A 17,887-nucleotide genomic window follows, 5' to 3' on the forward strand; every position below is an offset into this window, starting at 1 on the left:
TGTTGCATAAATTGGTGTTGCCATGTGCGACTAGAATTAAGGCGCGACACGCACGATTCAAATCGAGCTGGGCGGCCACCTTTGTCGACTTAATTCATTTTAACGAAAGTTTTATACTTCTACCGAAAGAAACAATGCTATGGCTTATGTTAATACGGGTTCAAACTATACTTTTATTTTGTTAACAAAAATTAGGTTCATTTATCAATCATCAAGATTTTTAGTATTCCAATGACCATACGTACTATTAATTTAAACGAGCAAATAATTTCAAATGCCTGAGCAAAACTTTATTTGACATCTGACTTACAGAATTCCACCTTATCGATCAAAAGTTATTGAACAAATTCATTTACATCGATCACACATTAAAACAATATAAATATATATATATATATATATATATATATATATAGATTATTGTTCAAATTTTGATATGACAAGACATTTTTCGAAGATGTAAATCGGTTGTATATCACGGTAACCTGCATAAATGAAACTTTTGAAACTACATTTAAGCAGTTTCAGACTAAATATGACTATTACTATCTATTGTGACAGTATTAATTCCTTTACGTGATATTATGATCGTAGAGAAAAATTGAATATAATATACATTACTTGATATATTGATATGCATAAATATATTGATAGCACATGAATATGGTATCTTGTCAAAATAAAAATGTGAGCTAATATATAATTGCATACATTGCATATATTGCATAAATATACTCTGATACTCTTCTTTTATCTATGTATAATTGTTACTGTCTCTATGTCATAGTGAACTGTCATTATGTATTAGGGTTTTCGCATTTTTATGTTGGTATTTTTGCATCTTCATGTGTTCACGCGAGATGTCAAAAAAAATGGCCGATTTATCTATGGGCCGACCATAGATAAAAGAAGAGTGGGCTCGAAGAGGGGTCGACCATTACTAGACCAGTGTTGCCATGTCTACAGTTTGAGCTGTAGATCTGAAGTTTTTTTTGGAAATGTTCCCAGTTTTGCAGTTTTGGGCTCGAAATCTACAGTTTTTTTGCTGAAGATGCTAGCGCCGTTTATTTTATTTGTTATGCAAATTGAGTAGCCATAGATAAACAAGTATCAGTTGCTCTGTACAAGTACAAGTAGCAGTTGCACTGAACCAACTTCAATAAAACTACTATTGTTAAACTAGAAACAATGGTCATCGATTATTTTAATAGTATAAAATAAATTTTAATAGTTTTTCTAATAGGAAAAACTGTATAGCTCATGCTTAACAGTCAATGCAACAAAAAAACGGCGTATCTAGCGGCGAAAAGCGAAAGGCTTATTTCTCGTTAACGAATCAACCTTATCTGTTGTTAAATATTTTCTTTATTATTAGTTTTTTTTATTATTTTATCCATCAGTTTATTTCTTTAATTTCAAAACAAGTTATTAAAAGAAATTTTGAAAGCACCAAAGTATGTTCCAAATTGGTTAATACACAAAGCCACAGGCACTAGCACATAAATATAGAAATCGCCTAGCTTGCTCGCCAGAAAACTTCAAAATAACCTGTTTTTTTAGGGTGTTGCTTGAATTGAATTTTGCTTTTCGAAGGACCGACTGTAAATACTTTGATTTTGTAACTAGTAATATTTATTTTACTTTAATTACATAAATTACATAGTATTTATAATAATTTAATATGGTTTTATTACGTGTTGAATGATTTGAGTTTAATTTTATAATAAATCGATTGATGATTTTTTGTTTTCTATTTCGCATATACGCGCATGCTTTGATTGGCGCGAACAATAACTCTACCAGGGCCCGATTAAAAAGAAAATTTCTTCTGCATTAATTAACAATAGATAAGACCTTCGACAAATCACTGGCAATGGTCAGATGATTTGTATTTTGCCAACGCCTTCAGTTTAATGTCAAATATTTCACTTGTTGTCCGTTTCAGAACTGTTGTAAAAATTATTAAAATAATAAAAAAAGGAAAAAAAAGTGTAGACACAAAAAATAATTTTTATCTTCCCTTAGAGCAAGTTATTGTAATCGTCCAAAAATCGAAATTGATTTTTTTTGCATTTCTCGACGTTTTGAAGGTTTCCTAATATTTTGGCATACCTCAGAAAAAATGAATGTGTGTGTGTATGTATGTATGGACACAATTTTTGGTCATGTTTTCGGGTGCAAGGATCAACCGATTTGAATGGTTAAAAAAACATTCGATTCCTATTGATAGGGAGATGTGCTGATTAGTTTTTGGCAAAGGCAAGTCCAGCAGTTACGGAGATAAAGAGCAAAGAGTGCAGAAAATAGAAATTGAGTTTTTAAAAGAACGGAGTATCCGATTTAAATGATTTAAAAAACATTCAATTAGTAATGATTGGGAGAAGTGGTTATTAGTTTTTGGCAAAGGCAGGCCCAGCCATTTCGAAAATACAGAGCTAATGTGCAAAATGTCTGATTTAAATGATTCAAAAAACTTTTTGCATGTTTTAACAAAATAATTGATTTTGGAAAAAAAATGTCTCAATTTTTTTTTCAGAATTTTTTTTTTGTCAAAAATAATTCAGATTTTATTTTTAATTCTGACTAAAGTTCTAATATACTTTAAACAAATAATTCCAACTTTGCAATTCAGTTTATATAATTCTTATAAATATTAGACAATGTTACAATATTTATAATAATCTATATGAAAACATTCAAAGTTGAAATATATCTTCTGAATAATCAATATTTTAAATAAAATTATTTATTGCATATTGTTCCGTTGTTTCGTTTAATACTCAACTAGTTTATGTTTGACTCAAATCTACCTTTATTAATAATAACATAAAATAATAAATAAATAATGAAATATACAATATATTGTGTACGCTACGATGAAAAACCTATATTCAGGAATAATCGCTTTTTGATAGGTAACGATAACCAACGATAACGATGTTTTTGATGGATGATTATAATAACACCGTTAGCGATCATAATTGCTTTCAAACTGTATATTTTTTTTGCAAAAATACCATTAATGTTAGTTGCTATATGTATTCTATATAATATTACCATCATTTAATGATAAAGCTGTAGGTGTACAGTTTTTTACTTTGATATCTACAGTTTTTTTCTGGCCTATCTACAGTTTTTCTCTATGGCGGATCTGTCAACACTGACAAAACATACCATCCCAGACCAAACACATAAATACGGTCCGGCATCAGTCAAATATTTGACTAAAGTCAGTTTCAGTGATCGTTATTTGTCGTTTGCAAAAAGCATTTATTTTATTTTGGCTATTTAACTTGTGGATTTCGTTGTTTTTATTCGTTTCATGTAGCATTTTTCAAAATGGATGGTGTAAGTTTAGAGAAATTCGAACAAGAATTGTTAAAAAAGCAGAAGCTGTATCTGTCGCTTATACAACCTGTAATACAAGAATTAGTGGACGAACATAATGTGAGTTCTACTGATTACTCGTAGATATTGTCTTTAATTATTCACTCATTTACAAATTTCAATATAAGGATGAGTATATTAATGTTTCTTCCTGGGAAGTATTCAACTTACACATACACTGGATATCTTGGAACCACATTTAATCTGTACGGTATACCTTCAAAATTCTATAATTTATTCTCAAGAACACTCTATATATGTAATCACAATTACTACCGTTTACATATACTTTAATACTTCATTTTCAATCTTCAAAGGCTCAAATAACACTAATAATCAGCTATAAAAGGACTTGTGATGAAATAATTAAATGTGTTACGACAGTTTGACGAAGTATTACATTTATAAAATGCAAGTTCATTTTTTCTGGCTAGTTTTTTTAAGCTTTGTTTTGTATATCCAATGCACTGCAGTTTATTTTGTATATCATATGTTACACTTTTCTGAATCTTTTATAAATAAATTATTATTAAAATTATATTAAATTAAATATAATAAATTATTTTAAAAAATAAATAATTATTAAAAAAAGTTCAAATAATGCAGTGTGTTGCAAGTGATTATTAAATTATTTTGTAATGATTTAAATAAATTCGGTATATAAGGAATACATTCATTTTATATCTTTCAGGTGCATTTAATAAAAAATTTAAATTTGAAATTTGTATTTAGTTTTTTGATTATGATTCAAATATAGTATATATATATATATATATATATATATATATATATAATGCTTAAATATTTCCTTTTCTACAGGAGTTTATGAAAAATTTGGAAGCATGTGAACCACCACAAACAGAGGATGTTTCTACCGTAGGGCGACCAAGAAGAAATGCTGCCAAAAGTGCTTCAAATAAAATTTCCACTCAAGTAATTGTTAATTTGTGTTATTTATATTTTATCAAAATATTATTTTTTGTTAAATTAAAAGTAATATTTATTCAAAGGCACATCTAAAAATTACGAAACTTAGAAGACCTGATGATAAAGATGTAACGGGTAATATTTATGACCTACCTGATAATAAAACATCAATTTTAGAAAGTTGTTCTAATATCACACAGGTATGTAGACTAGAGTCACACATTTTTAAATATGATTTTTACTTCTATGTGGTCACTGATCAATTTAGCTTTAATGTTATCAATTATGCATGCAAATTTTCTCTAAATTATCAATAAATTATCTCTAATTTAACATTTTGTGTTCACTTATAGGATATTTCAGTTCAAATTTTAAATAATGAAAGACCAGAGAATTCTGAGAATACTGCCATTTCATCTGATGAAGATGAAGGGGCTATGCGTGCTCCTGCAATAAAAAAAAGAGGTAGGATATAAATAGTGATAGCTTTTTAACAAGCTCTAATCTGACTAAGTAATATTCTGACTAAAGTAGAAATATTTACTTTTAGTCTTATGATGTAGGAAAAATACCTTATTTAGATAATAACATGTATAATAATAATATCATCTAATAAAAATATTTTAGTCTAAAACTGATGGTGTCTCTGGAAATGTATTCAACTATTTGATTTATTTTTTATTTAGGTAGGAAAAAAATTCGAAAAATTAAAGCTGAAAAATTATCAGTGGCTATAAGTATTAAAGAAGAAGTTGAAGAGGATGCTCAAGCAAATGATCAAACACATGCAATAGAAAATATTGTCAATGAAACTATTACCATAAATGATCATCAAGAAATAAATGAGGATAAAGGTATATATTCTGACTAAATTGAATTTATAACACAAAACAATATTTTTTTTAACTAACCTCTTAATGTATTTAGAATTACCCAAAAACGATTCTGGGTTATCTGTTTATCAAGACGCTGTTACTACTCAAGTTATTGCAGCAGAATCAAGTCCAAATGAATTAATTAATTTATCACCTCCCTTGGAAGATATAAAAGTTCAAAAGCATATAAAAGATGATAAAAAATTATCTGACAAGGTGGAAGTTGTAATAAATAGAGATCCTTCTCTTGAACTTCCGAAAGAGGTGAGGAAGCATGGAACACATTCATTATGTATATAAATATATAAATAAATAAATCAATATATATATATATATATATATATATATATATATCTGAATTGATGCCTGTTTACCAAGAATTTTGTTTTTATCAACATATACATTACCACATTTTTTAGAATTTGCCAAACAACTCTGCACCAATACAAAGCAATGAAGAACCAAAAGAAATTAATACAAATGCTACATTTATGATTACTCCAAATCTTGATATTCCAATAGTTATAAAGCAAGAACTAAAAACTCCTGAAAGACAGTTCATTCCTGTTATGGATCAAACAATTGTTATGGAGAATTTATTAACACCTGCAACCACAATAAAACCACATCCTTCAAGAGGTATACATTATCAGCTATTAATAAGAAGTTTGGTTATTATCTATTTATGTGTACTTTGTAGAATCTCCATTAATTACGGATGATGAATCCATCTCGGGAACTTCTCCCCTGGAAACAGTTGCAGTAAACGCTCCTGAGCCCAGGTGTGTAATCCTTTTTTGCATATTATTTTTTTATGTTGATGAGCTCTAATTCAATTTTTTGTTGTGGGAGTTGATTGTGAACACAAGAGATTGAGAACTAATATATTCAAATTTAAAAAATTTCAATGCAAATAGTGATATTGATAATAATTACTAAGTAAAAATGAGCTACTTGATTATAATTTAAAACAAAGACTTTTTTCTTATTTTTTATATTGTCATACTAAAAACTTTAATACTTTTTATAGTTATAATAGTTTTATATTTCCATTAACTTCTAGAAGAAGATGTTAGTATTTGCCAGAAAATCCTATTTGCTTTTTTTCTTGACATTTCAATTCCTTCTGAATCTGTTGAGACCAAAATTTGATAAAAGCTTTGATAAAGGGCTTTTAATCTCGAACTAAAATCTAAATATCGCTTGTTGATTTATACTGGTGCCAAATAAAAAAAATGAATAAGTCTATTTTTATTATAATTTGTTATCAGCAATTTAGGCTGTTTATGAACACTTGTTATGACGTTATGGGGAGATCCACTTTTTTATAATTTAGACTTCGTATTGTTTTAAAGTGAGTTTAAAGGCCACTTGTAGTTTACCCCTGTACACTTTATTTTTTTGCGCACATTTTGCATTTAGCAACCTCTCCATTTTTTTTTAAATAACAAATGATCCCAATCAGAAGTTTTGTTCTATCTTTTTCGGTGCCCCTTAAATGCATTCGTTTTTCAAGGAGTATATCGTACACTTACCATGTCCATATAATTCACATGACATATGTATTAATATTTCACATGAAATTAATCTGTATTTAAATATCGTTCTATTCTATGACTTTCATTCAAATATATCTATACATATAAATAAAATTGGAGTGCAATTGGAATTGTATTGTCATATTTTGGTAAAGAATTTTTTTTAAATATTCACATTAAAAACACACAATCTATAGGCACCACAAGACAATGGAATGAAAATTGAAATTTAAAATAAAAAATATATTTTTTACTACTACACTACGGTTGATCAAACAGCAAAATCAAACAATCTAATTTAAACTAATTAATAATTTTTGTGTGTCACAATTGAAATTGTTTGTTGGAGCACCTATCTTTCTTGCCCTTTATTATTGTATTTTGTTTGCAATCAAATAATATTTGAATAGAAACTATTCCTAAAAAGGATATACAATAAAAAGAAATATATCGTTTCGTTTTTATATTATGTTTATAAACCATTAATAGCGAATTAGATATGACACGAGATGTAGACGTAACCATAAACAAACTCGGTATGTGTTTTATCGGTTTTTAATACTGGACAAAAATTGACTCGCATCCTAGAATTCAAGATCGATGATTTTGCCAAAAAGGCTGCACCGATCACAAAAATTTAAAAGCCATTTTACGTAATTGTCAAAGGACTCGCGTTTATTAAATTTTGCGACATTCGGCCAAGCCGTTTCTTTATAATTAACTGTTCTTTCTAAAAAAATATTTTTTCGAAAAATTTTATTTTGGGGATCGTGCTGATTAGTTTTTGGTAACGATCGGTTGGGTTGTTTCTTTGTAACTAAATATTATAAAAAAGCGTTTTCAATGAATATTAACATGGTGCAATTAGTATGGTAATAAAATATTATGGTGAAAAGTATTATAGATCTACGAAAAGTTGTTGAATTATAATAATTTCACCGCGCTTTTAGAACGTACAAGCGCATATTTGTGTCTATTTAAAAGATATCAATTGTAAATAGCATTGATTAGTTTTTAGTTAAGAGAAAACTTTATTTTTGAAATAAACTGTTGAAAATTTTATCTAAATCTCAACTTTTATTGATTAAGTTGATCATTTATATAAATGCTACTTACAATTAGTTTTTGTTTACATTTGCCACACTTGATAGATATTCCCAATTTATTTGGAAATTTTTTCTTATTGTTAGTAGATTCTACACTGGGTTTATCTACTAATATCAAATCATGTTTGTTATCTTTTTCATGTATTATATTATTAACAATGTCTACTCATTATTTTGCATATACAGATCGCCGATGATAACATTAAAGGAGATTTTATTCCATGTTATTAATAGTTCTGCAACTGATTTGTGTTTAGGTCGCAAGTGAAATCAAGAGTCCATGCTTTGGAGAAAGTTATTGCCTCTGAACAAAAAATGCCCTCGGCTAGGGTTACTCGGACCAAATCCCGCATGAATAAGGAAAATTTACAGCTACATTCAAATATGAATGCTTTAAATACAAAACCAACAAAAATACAATCTGCTCAAAAATTAACATCTACCATAAAAGTGGCAAGTGTCTCTAAGATAGCTACTCTCTCTGCAAAGAAATTCAATTCATCAAAAAATACGACTCCACAAATCGTTAAGAATACCAAGCTCGTATTGCAGTCCGCACAAAGGTCGAAGTCACCTGCCAAAGATGATTCTTTGAAGAAGCAGGCTAGGGAAGAGGAAGCTTTGAAGAAGAAGGAGCAGATGCTCCTAGAAAAACAGGAAGAGCGGAAACGGTAAGTTTGTGTAAATTATTAACTTTCTGAAGTTAAAGTCTGTTTTCACCAGATAATCCGGTTTGCTTACTTTGTGTTCTTGGTGCTTCCAAGTCATTTTGAATTATTTGAAACCAATCGTGCTGATTGATTTTTGGCAAAGGTCGGTCGGTTCTATTTTTCGTAATCAAATGGTTTTTCGCGATTTTTAATAATACTTAACATAGAGGTACAATTCATAGGTTGCATTACATAGTGCAGTGCATTACCATATCCCGATACCATGGATTATTGAATTTTCTGTTTCAACACTGTAAGATTAACTAATTAGAGTACTTTTTCTTTATAATTTTTATTTTCATTTTTAGTTTTTGAATTTTATTTTTAGTTTCCACTGAATGAAAGCTTGGATTATGGCCGAAACGTATGGATGTAAAATAATTTTTTGAAAGAAATTTGTTTTTTATTCCTGTTATGCCCTAATATTATGCATGGGGACCGGAAAGTAATGTCGTTTTCTTACGCTAAACTACAAACACATACATTTTTAACGAGTCTTTATTTTTAATCAATGATGTATTCCCCATCATTGTCAATAACCTTTTGCCATCCAGTGAGTAAATTTTCAATCCCTGATCGATAAAAATTAATTGGTTTTTCGGCAAAATATCTAGAGATGGCATTTTGGATATCATCCAAATTTGCAAATGTTTTGCCACTTAAAAAGTGTTGCAGCCCTCGGAATAAGTGGAAATCCGATGGTGCAACATCGGGCGAATATGGTGGATGAGGCAAAACGCTTCTGTGTTGTGTCGTTGAAGCAATAAGTTGCATGTGATTGATCGGTTAGCCTTATTCTGTTCGGACAGATTATGCGGGACCCAAACACCTGCTCTGCTTACTTTCCCAATCTGCTTCAAATGTTCTTGGATGGTCGACCAAGGTTGGTTGAGACTGTTTGACAATTCCTCGATCGTCTGACACGGATTTGCTTCCACTTCCGCCCTTAGCACGTCGGTGTCTAACGCTGATGGTCTTCCTGATCGATACGAGTCGGAAAGATCAAAATTACCCGATTTGAACTTGAAAAACCACGTTTGGCATTTATGAATGTCCAGTGCATTTGGATAAACATCGCAAATGTTTTTGGTAGCAACTGTTGCGTTATTTCCCTTGCGAAACTCAAAGAGCATGCAATGCCGGATGTGTACCTCTTCTGGTATTTGGCTGCCATTTTACCCAAAATTACAAAAAAAAAATTGTAATTCAAATGTCTATAAGTAAAGAAATCACTATGTCTCACAATGTCTTTGGTACGCTTCTGAACCAAACAATGAGCTGACAAATGACAATCAAGTATTGGCATGCGCAGAAACGACATTACTTTCCGGTCCCCCTAATATATATAAGGTCGATTTGAAGGTCACTTAGGTACATATGATTTTCGAATTTTAGGAATCCAAATAAGATACTTTGCTGAAGAAACCATACCTCTAAAATGAATTCTGATGGGGTTTCTTCAGCATAGAATCTTATTTTGATCACTAGAATCCGAAAATCATATATGCCAAAGCGACTTTTTTGACTCATACCAATCGACCCGCTTTAATATATATATATATATATATATATATATATATATATATATTTATTTATTTATTTTTTCAGCAAACGTCTAGAGAAGGAAAGATTAGCTCAACAATCAAGAGAACAACAAGAGAGAGAAAAACAAGAAAAAATCGCGAAAGAAAAGGAAAGGAAACAAAAATTGATACAAGAGAGAGAAGAAAAGGCCAAGGAAGAAATGCGATTGAAAAAATTCCAAGCGCAGCAAAGGGCACAGGAAGCTGAATGGCGAAGAAAAGCAGAAGAGGCAGCAAGGCTTGAAAAATTGAAACAGATACAAGAAGAACAGAGGAAATTAGAGGTATTCATAAAATCAGACATTGTTACTTTCATTTGAAATTTTAACTTTTTGATGACCGCCCCAATTGTCTCAGAGGGTTTTATCAGAAGTGCGCCCAAACACTGAAAACAAAAATTTCCTTTGATCTTACCAACTGAATTACATAAAGTAAATTTTAGTAATCGCCAAGAATTCGAAAACGAAAACTTGTATTATGTTTTGAGGAAGGTAAATTTGTAAATATCGAAAATTATTCGGATTATAATTTTAATTCTAACTAATATCTTAAAGCTCACGATTACATGAGTGACTATTCATATTCTGCAAATGATTTATTTACAGTATATAAATACTATAAATAAATCATTTTAACATTGTTCAATTTAATTTATATAATTCTTAGAAATATGATATAAGGTCTTTTACTGTAACTCCGCTTAATTTTTATTTATTTACTTTTCATGTAATCATAAATAAACATATTCATCCAATTTATAAGCTTTTATATTTTGTCTTTTCATAACGGTATGGGAAGTTCCAGAATATTGCCTTAAGGCACCATAAGTTTCTTATGAGTTGTTAATTTTTACCTTATACCGCATTGTCATAATATGGATGGCGTTTCGATGAAACATTATCTTGTATTTTCTTTTGTATTTTAATCAAAATTATCTACGAATGTTACTAGATGTTATCGTTAATAACAGTTGTGGCAAAAATTGAAATGAAACAAAAATATCTTTTATTTTGAAATTTTTCTGAGTTTTGGAATTATTTTTAATTGCAGATGCAAGTGAAGCTTGCAGCAGAGGAAGCTAGATTAAAGGCACAAGAAGCAGAAAAAAAGCAACAGCTTCAATCAAATGCGAAATCAGATGCTACATTTGTACATCCGAACCCAGAAGAAAGCATATTGGATTATAGCATTGCCCCAGTAGCTATGGCTGATGGTTTTGAAAATCTTCAATCGGATTATTCCACTGATGAAGATGAAAAACCAACAAAGAATAATAAACAGAGGCCTGATTGGAGCAAACGTAAATTAACTTTTGATTACTTTTGCATTTACCCAAATTTTCAAAAACTTGATAATTACTTAGTATTGTAGTTAATTCTGTTAGCTTTGACTGTTCGATTATTAGTTTATAAAAAGAATATATGTAATGTAATTATATTTATCTTCATAATAAAAATTTATATTTTTTCAGCTGAAGCACGGCAAGCTGCAATTATAAATCAAGCAAGAACGTCAACAAAATTAGTAGATCTGTTGTTTAATGTGAAAGCGACCACACCGGATTTGAGAGTTATATTCCCAGGAATTAGCAAAGACAAATTAAATCGAAGATCTAGTGCTGTCTGGAAGACACCTCCTAGGTACTCAATGCTACCTCGATTTTAGAGATATTTTAAATTTTGTATATAGTCAATTTTAATATTAATCAATTAATTTTAACCTTTTTAAATCTTTGTTCATGTTTATATAATATATAGTTATTGTTGTAAGCATGTGTTACTACAACTATTTTGTAGTGTTGATTGAATCATAGTGATATTACATTTGTTACATTACAAATATAAGATCATATTTTTCCTTATTTAGGTATTTTAAGCAATTTTTATTAAACTTTTAATAGAAAATATTTAATTCTGTTTAATGTAAGTGTAATTCATGATCATAGTTCTATCACTTGCGAATGTATTTTTACATGCAATAATTCACAAACCTTTTCGAGAATTCATAAAAATGAATATTGAAAATGCTTGCTTTGTATTTTTCATGATAATGTGAAATTCATTTTAATAAACTTTCCGTTTAATTAACTTACATGTAATCGTCCAAAAATCGAAAATGATAATTTTTGCATTTCTCGACGTTTTCAGGTTTTTTTTGAACATTTTGGTATACCTCAGAAAAAAATTGATGTGTGTGTGTGTATGTATGGATACAATTTTTCGTCCACGTTTTCGGGCGCACGGATCAACCGATTTGAATGGTTCAAAAAACATTCGGTTCCTATTGATAGGGAGATGTGCTGATTAGTTTTTGGCAAAGACAGGTCCAGTAGTTATGGAAATAAAGAGCAAAGAGTTCAGAAAATAGAAATCGAATATTTGAGAGAACAGAGCATCCGATTTAAATGATCTAAAAAAAACGTTCAATTAGTGATTATTGGGAGAAGTGGTTATTAGTTTTTGGCAAAGGCAGGTTCAGCGGTTTCGGAGATACAGAGCTAAATGTGCAAAAAATGGCAGTTTTTGAGAGAACTAAGCGTCCGATTTAAATGATAAACTTTCTGCTTGTTTTAACAAAATAATTGATTTTGGAAAAAAAAATTTGTTTCAATTTTTTTTTCAATTTTTTTTTTAACAATTTTTTTTTGTATATCGAAAATAATTCAGATTTTATTTTTAATTCTGACTAAAATTCTAATATACTTTAAACAAATAATTTCAACTTTGCAATTCAGTTTATATAATTCTTATAAATATTAGACAATGTTACAATATTTATAATAATGTATTTCAAAACATTCAATATTCTTCGAACATTTCGTTACGGTACGGGAAGTTCCAGCAATTTGCCTTAAGGCACGATGCCACACACTCCACTAGTTTTTGTTTTTATTTAATTATACTATTACCAATTCTTGTTAATGTTCTACTTATTTGTAAGATACTTTATTTATATTTTGTGTATAATAAAATACATAAATGCTCATGTTGCCTTTGATTTGATGTGACGACAAAGTAATACAAGTTGAATAATATTTTTTTTGTTTTATTGCTGTTGTATTACAACTACATAGTTTTTTTGTATAAAAGGCAGAGACCTACATAAGGAATTGGGCAGAGATGTTTTTATAGATTTAAAAAGTATTGAATTAAATGTGGGTTTGTTTTATTTTACTTTATCACTTCACTTTGGCCCTGAATTTTTTATTGAACATAAATGATTACACTTTAGATATATTTTATTATAAATAAAGGCGACTATACCTCCCGGTTTGGCCAGGAGGACAGTCCCAGATTTCCACCTTGTGTTCCGGATTGTCCCGGGTTTTCGAAAATTATTGGTGTAAATTGAATCTTCACGATTATTTAATAATAAAATTAGAACTACTCATCAAGTATCTGAAAATGTTATATACAACGAATACGCTTATATTAAATAATATGTTATATGAATGAGAAAATTTCCGAAAACAAAATTCCAAATGCGAGTTAAAATAGCTTCTCGCATTAATAATTTCGAACTTTTATTTTCAATTTTACGAAAATTAAAAAACATTCTGAAAACGAACGTTTTTTTACAACTCATAACTCACGCTGTGCAGTACTGCCTGTACAATTAATAATTAAATTCCTTTTATTGGTTCTACTAGAGGTCATTTGTTTTTCAGTGAAGTGTCAATAGATTTTGTGAAATAAGTAATAAGTCCGGAATTGATTCTAAATCTTGCCTTTTTAAAGGCACCGGGCTTAATACTTACAAGGTAATATACACCTTGTTCAGTGTTCTAAATTTTAAAGGTGAACGTGCCTTTTGCTGACTCCTCTTTCCAAACACTGGGTCGGTGTTGGTAATGGTTAGAGGATAAGCGCATTTTAGAAAGTGATTTTTCTAAATTTATTTGTTTTAAGTACTTTTGATTTATTTTCTTAAAATCAGTGCCGAGTATATTGAAGAGCCCAAGGATATTCCCAGGCAGAAGCCTGGGAAGAAGATCAAAATGAGCATGGAGGTACAGACCAGCGGTGCCCTCAAAAACAAATTCAATGCACTATCGGACCGATCGGACATGGATACAGACAGGGAGTTAAACGAATATAGAAAAGTGTCACGGAGAAAGAGAGCTAAGAAGAAGGAACCAGAGGGAAATGTTGGACAGCAGCCATCCGAGTCTGGCAATCGAGAATCACCGAACAAGTTAAGCAAAACACCTGAGAAAATACCACCCATCATCATCAAGGCAAACTTAGAATTGAAAACAATAAAGTACATCAGAGACATAACTAAGATCCAATTTAGATATCAGTTTTTCAACACGCAATTACACAAAATTTTTACAGATACAATCCAGGAACACGAGCAAGTTAAAAAGGTATTGAGAGAATGCCATTACCAATTCTACACATACTCGATGAGAAAAGATTTGCCGAAGAAAATTACAATGACTGGACTTCATCCTTCGATACCCGAAGCTGAAGTTTGCGAAGACCTCTTATTGAAAGGAGTTAAAGTCAGACAAGTGATACAGATCAAACGAAAGTTATCGGATGGCAGCCAACATAAGCTGCCCATATACATTGTCTCTCTGGAGAAAGATCAAGACATGTCGGAGCTGAAGCAAATTAGTAACATTGGAGGGCACATCTTCTCTTGGGAGACATACAGGTCACAAAATAGGGCTCTACAGTGTCACAACTGTTTGAATTTTGGACACACATCGTACACCTGCGATATGAAGTACAGGTGTATAAAGTGCCTCGAGATGCACGCGCCAGGTGCGTGCAAGAAACTACTAACCGAGGCACCGATGTGTGTCAATTGTAAGAAAGAACACCCGGCGAACTATTCTCAGTGCTCCGCACTCCTTAATTTCATTGAGAAGAAGGAAAACGATACTCTTAAGAGAAGAAAAGTATATGCGCCAGCTCCAACACCAATGCCACTGACAAGAAGTTTCTCGTCAGCTCTAAATCCGACAAACACCGGCCCTAACTTCAAACCTGATTATCCTCAACTCCCTGTCCCACGGACATCATACCGACCTCCGCTGCAGTCCACACTATCACCGGCCTGGCCTTCACCATCACCAAGACCAGCACCGATCCGGCCAACACCATCAATGGTCGAGTTTACAACCAACCAGCCAGATCCAGATCTCAATACTCCGGAAGGACTCTTTACTGCTATGGGCGAGATCAGGAAGCTATTTGCGGATCCCCAGGTAAAGCAAATTTTCAGTGAGCTATACAAACTGACAAAAACACTAAACACAAACATGACTTATAACGACAAATACACAACAATTTTGAACTTTCTTACATCATCACCATAAACCAATCGCAAGACTTACAAATAATGCATTTCAATTCTAATGGACTTAAAAACAACATTGACGAACTGAGACAGACGATAACAAAATACGATCTGGACATAGTACTGATTAACGAGACACACTTCAAACCTACGGACAGACTCTATATGAACAATTACAAAGTTTACAGAAACGACAGACAGACGGACGCACGCGGATGGGGCGGCACTGCGATTTTGATTAAGTCTAACATCAGACACGAGCAAGTGCCAAACCTGACAGCGGGCAGTTCTGAAATAACAGCTATTAATGTATACAAGAGAGGTCAAAAAGTAACCATAATATCGATTTACATCCCGGCAAGCAGACTAGAACATACGGACTTACAAAGACTACTGGACTCGAACAGATTTGTACTTATGGCAGGAGACTTTAACGCACAACACACATCTTGGAACTGTAACTTCAACAACGCGAACGGAAACAGACTTTACGAATACCTGACCGAACACAACACCACAGACGCACAACTACATTATCCTGACACGCCGACCAGATACGCCACCGTACAGACGCACCACCACAGTACGATCGATTTGGCATTGACAAAAAATCTACACGTAACATCCGAACCCATAACAAGAACACTTTTCAACTCCGACCATAATCCAGTTTTCATGACCATTTCAGACAGACTAGACGTCGACCAGACTCCCAAACGCAAATTTTTAGATTACACCAGAGCCAACTGGCCAATTTTCAGAGACATCATCACAGACAACACACGACACACTATGCCAATCGATACCAACACTGACATTGAGGAGGCTGTAACACACCTTACACTGACAATCACAGACGCCGTACAACAGACTATACCGACACTAGACTCAAGAACAACACCAGCCAACGACTTGCCAGAACACATTTTATTGAAAATACAACTTAAAAATCATACAAAGAAACTGTGGCAACGTACCGGTGACAGACTACTCAAGGAACATGTTAACAGACTGACAAAAATTATTTCCACGAAATACGTGACCACCGAAACAGCACTTGGACCAAAAGACTCGAGAACATAAATACTGACCCACACAAAATTGGCAGACAGCAAAAAGACTGACGCAAAAACCAACATCCATACCTCCACTCAAATTAACTGACAATAATTACGCAACGACACCAGCAGACAAGGCGGAAAATATTGGCAAAAAACTTTGAGAACATACATAAACAAAATGCCAATATGTCAAACGCAGACCTGAAAAAAACAGAACGTACACGAGACAATTCAAGAACTTCACTGACCTCCACGGGACAAAGACTTACGAATAGACCCTGCCACAGTTTCCGAAATAAAGACAATAGTTAAAAATTACCGAACAGAAAAGCACCAGGACCGGACGGACTACAAAACAAATACTTAAACAACTGCCGGACGAACGCCTACATTTTACTTACGCGCATAATAAATAGACTAATGACAAAAGGCTGCTTTCCCGCTTCTTGGAAAAACCTCCATCATATTTCCAATAGTGAAGCCAAGGAAAACAGCCAGACATACCACAGAACTACAGACCGATCAGCCTCCTCACACAATGAGTAAGGTAGCCGAAAGGTACTACTCAAAAGACTTAACAAACACATAAGACACAACAAAATTATACCTGACACACAATACGGATTCAAAGAACGACACTCTACACTACACCCACTGACAAAACTCATAGAAAATACAGTACTCAACTTCAACAGACGAAACCATACCGGATTGGGTGTTACTCGACTTTGAGAAGGCATTTGACACCATCTGGATGGACGGACTTGTACATAAACTATCCAACTCAACTTTCCACCGTACATAACGAGAACTTACACTCATACCTTTCAGACCGTAACTTCACTGTACAAGTAGACAACGGACTTTCGACGGTTAAACAAGTGACGGCGGGAGTACCGCAGGGCTCGATCCTGGGACCATCCTTGTTTAACGTCTACATTCACGACATACCCACTGACGCCGACACAACGTTACTGACGTTTGCTGACGACACTGCCATATACAAATCATCACGATCACCGACGCTACTGACTACAAAGATACAGACACACATAGACAAGCTGATGAAATATACTGACAAATGGCAGATTAAAATCAATCCGCAAAAGACGGAGGCAATTTTATTTACAAAGAGCCAAAATGCCATGACTAGACTGACTGACTTGGACAAAAATAAAGTATTGGACTGTGAAGTTGAGTGGTCGAAGGATGTCAAATATCTTGGTGTGACCCTGGACCATAGACTCAGCTTCACAAAACATATTAATACAAAAATTGGACAGGCTTACGGGATGTTGAATCTACTGAGAACTCTCTTGAACCAGAACAGCCCGCTAAGCGTGAAGAACAAGCGACCACTTTACTTGACACTAATAAGACCGATACTGAA

The 17,887-nt window shown here is 32.2% G+C and overlaps 1 protein-coding gene across 1 annotated transcript; it reads left to right on the forward strand.

The window, feature by feature from the left end:
• Positions 1-3,204: 3,204 nt before the first annotated feature.
• LOC113363343 (reticulocyte-binding protein 2 homolog a-like) lies at positions 3,205-11,791 on the forward strand. The gene is made up of 12 exons (XM_026605839.1): positions 3,205-3,447; positions 4,207-4,320; positions 4,398-4,514; positions 4,668-4,779; positions 5,001-5,168; positions 5,242-5,453; positions 5,609-5,828; positions 5,890-5,971; positions 8,091-8,504; positions 10,152-10,410; positions 11,177-11,426; positions 11,598-11,791. Exons 1-12 carry the CDS (start codon positions 3,340-3,342, stop codon positions 11,789-11,791), a joined length of 2,250 nt encoding a protein of 749 aa, XP_026461624.1. The 5' UTR covers positions 3,205-3,339.
• The last annotated feature ends 6,096 nt before the right edge of the window (positions 11,792-17,887 follow it).

Source organism: Ctenocephalides felis, unplaced genomic scaffold (assembly GCF_003426905.1).
Source record: "Ctenocephalides felis isolate EL2017-DRISC unplaced genomic scaffold, ASM342690v1 CF-g0.4_SCAFFOLD_00308, whole genome shotgun sequence".
In the NCBI taxonomy this organism is placed as follows: domain Eukaryota; kingdom Metazoa; phylum Arthropoda; class Insecta; order Siphonaptera; family Pulicidae; genus Ctenocephalides; species Ctenocephalides felis.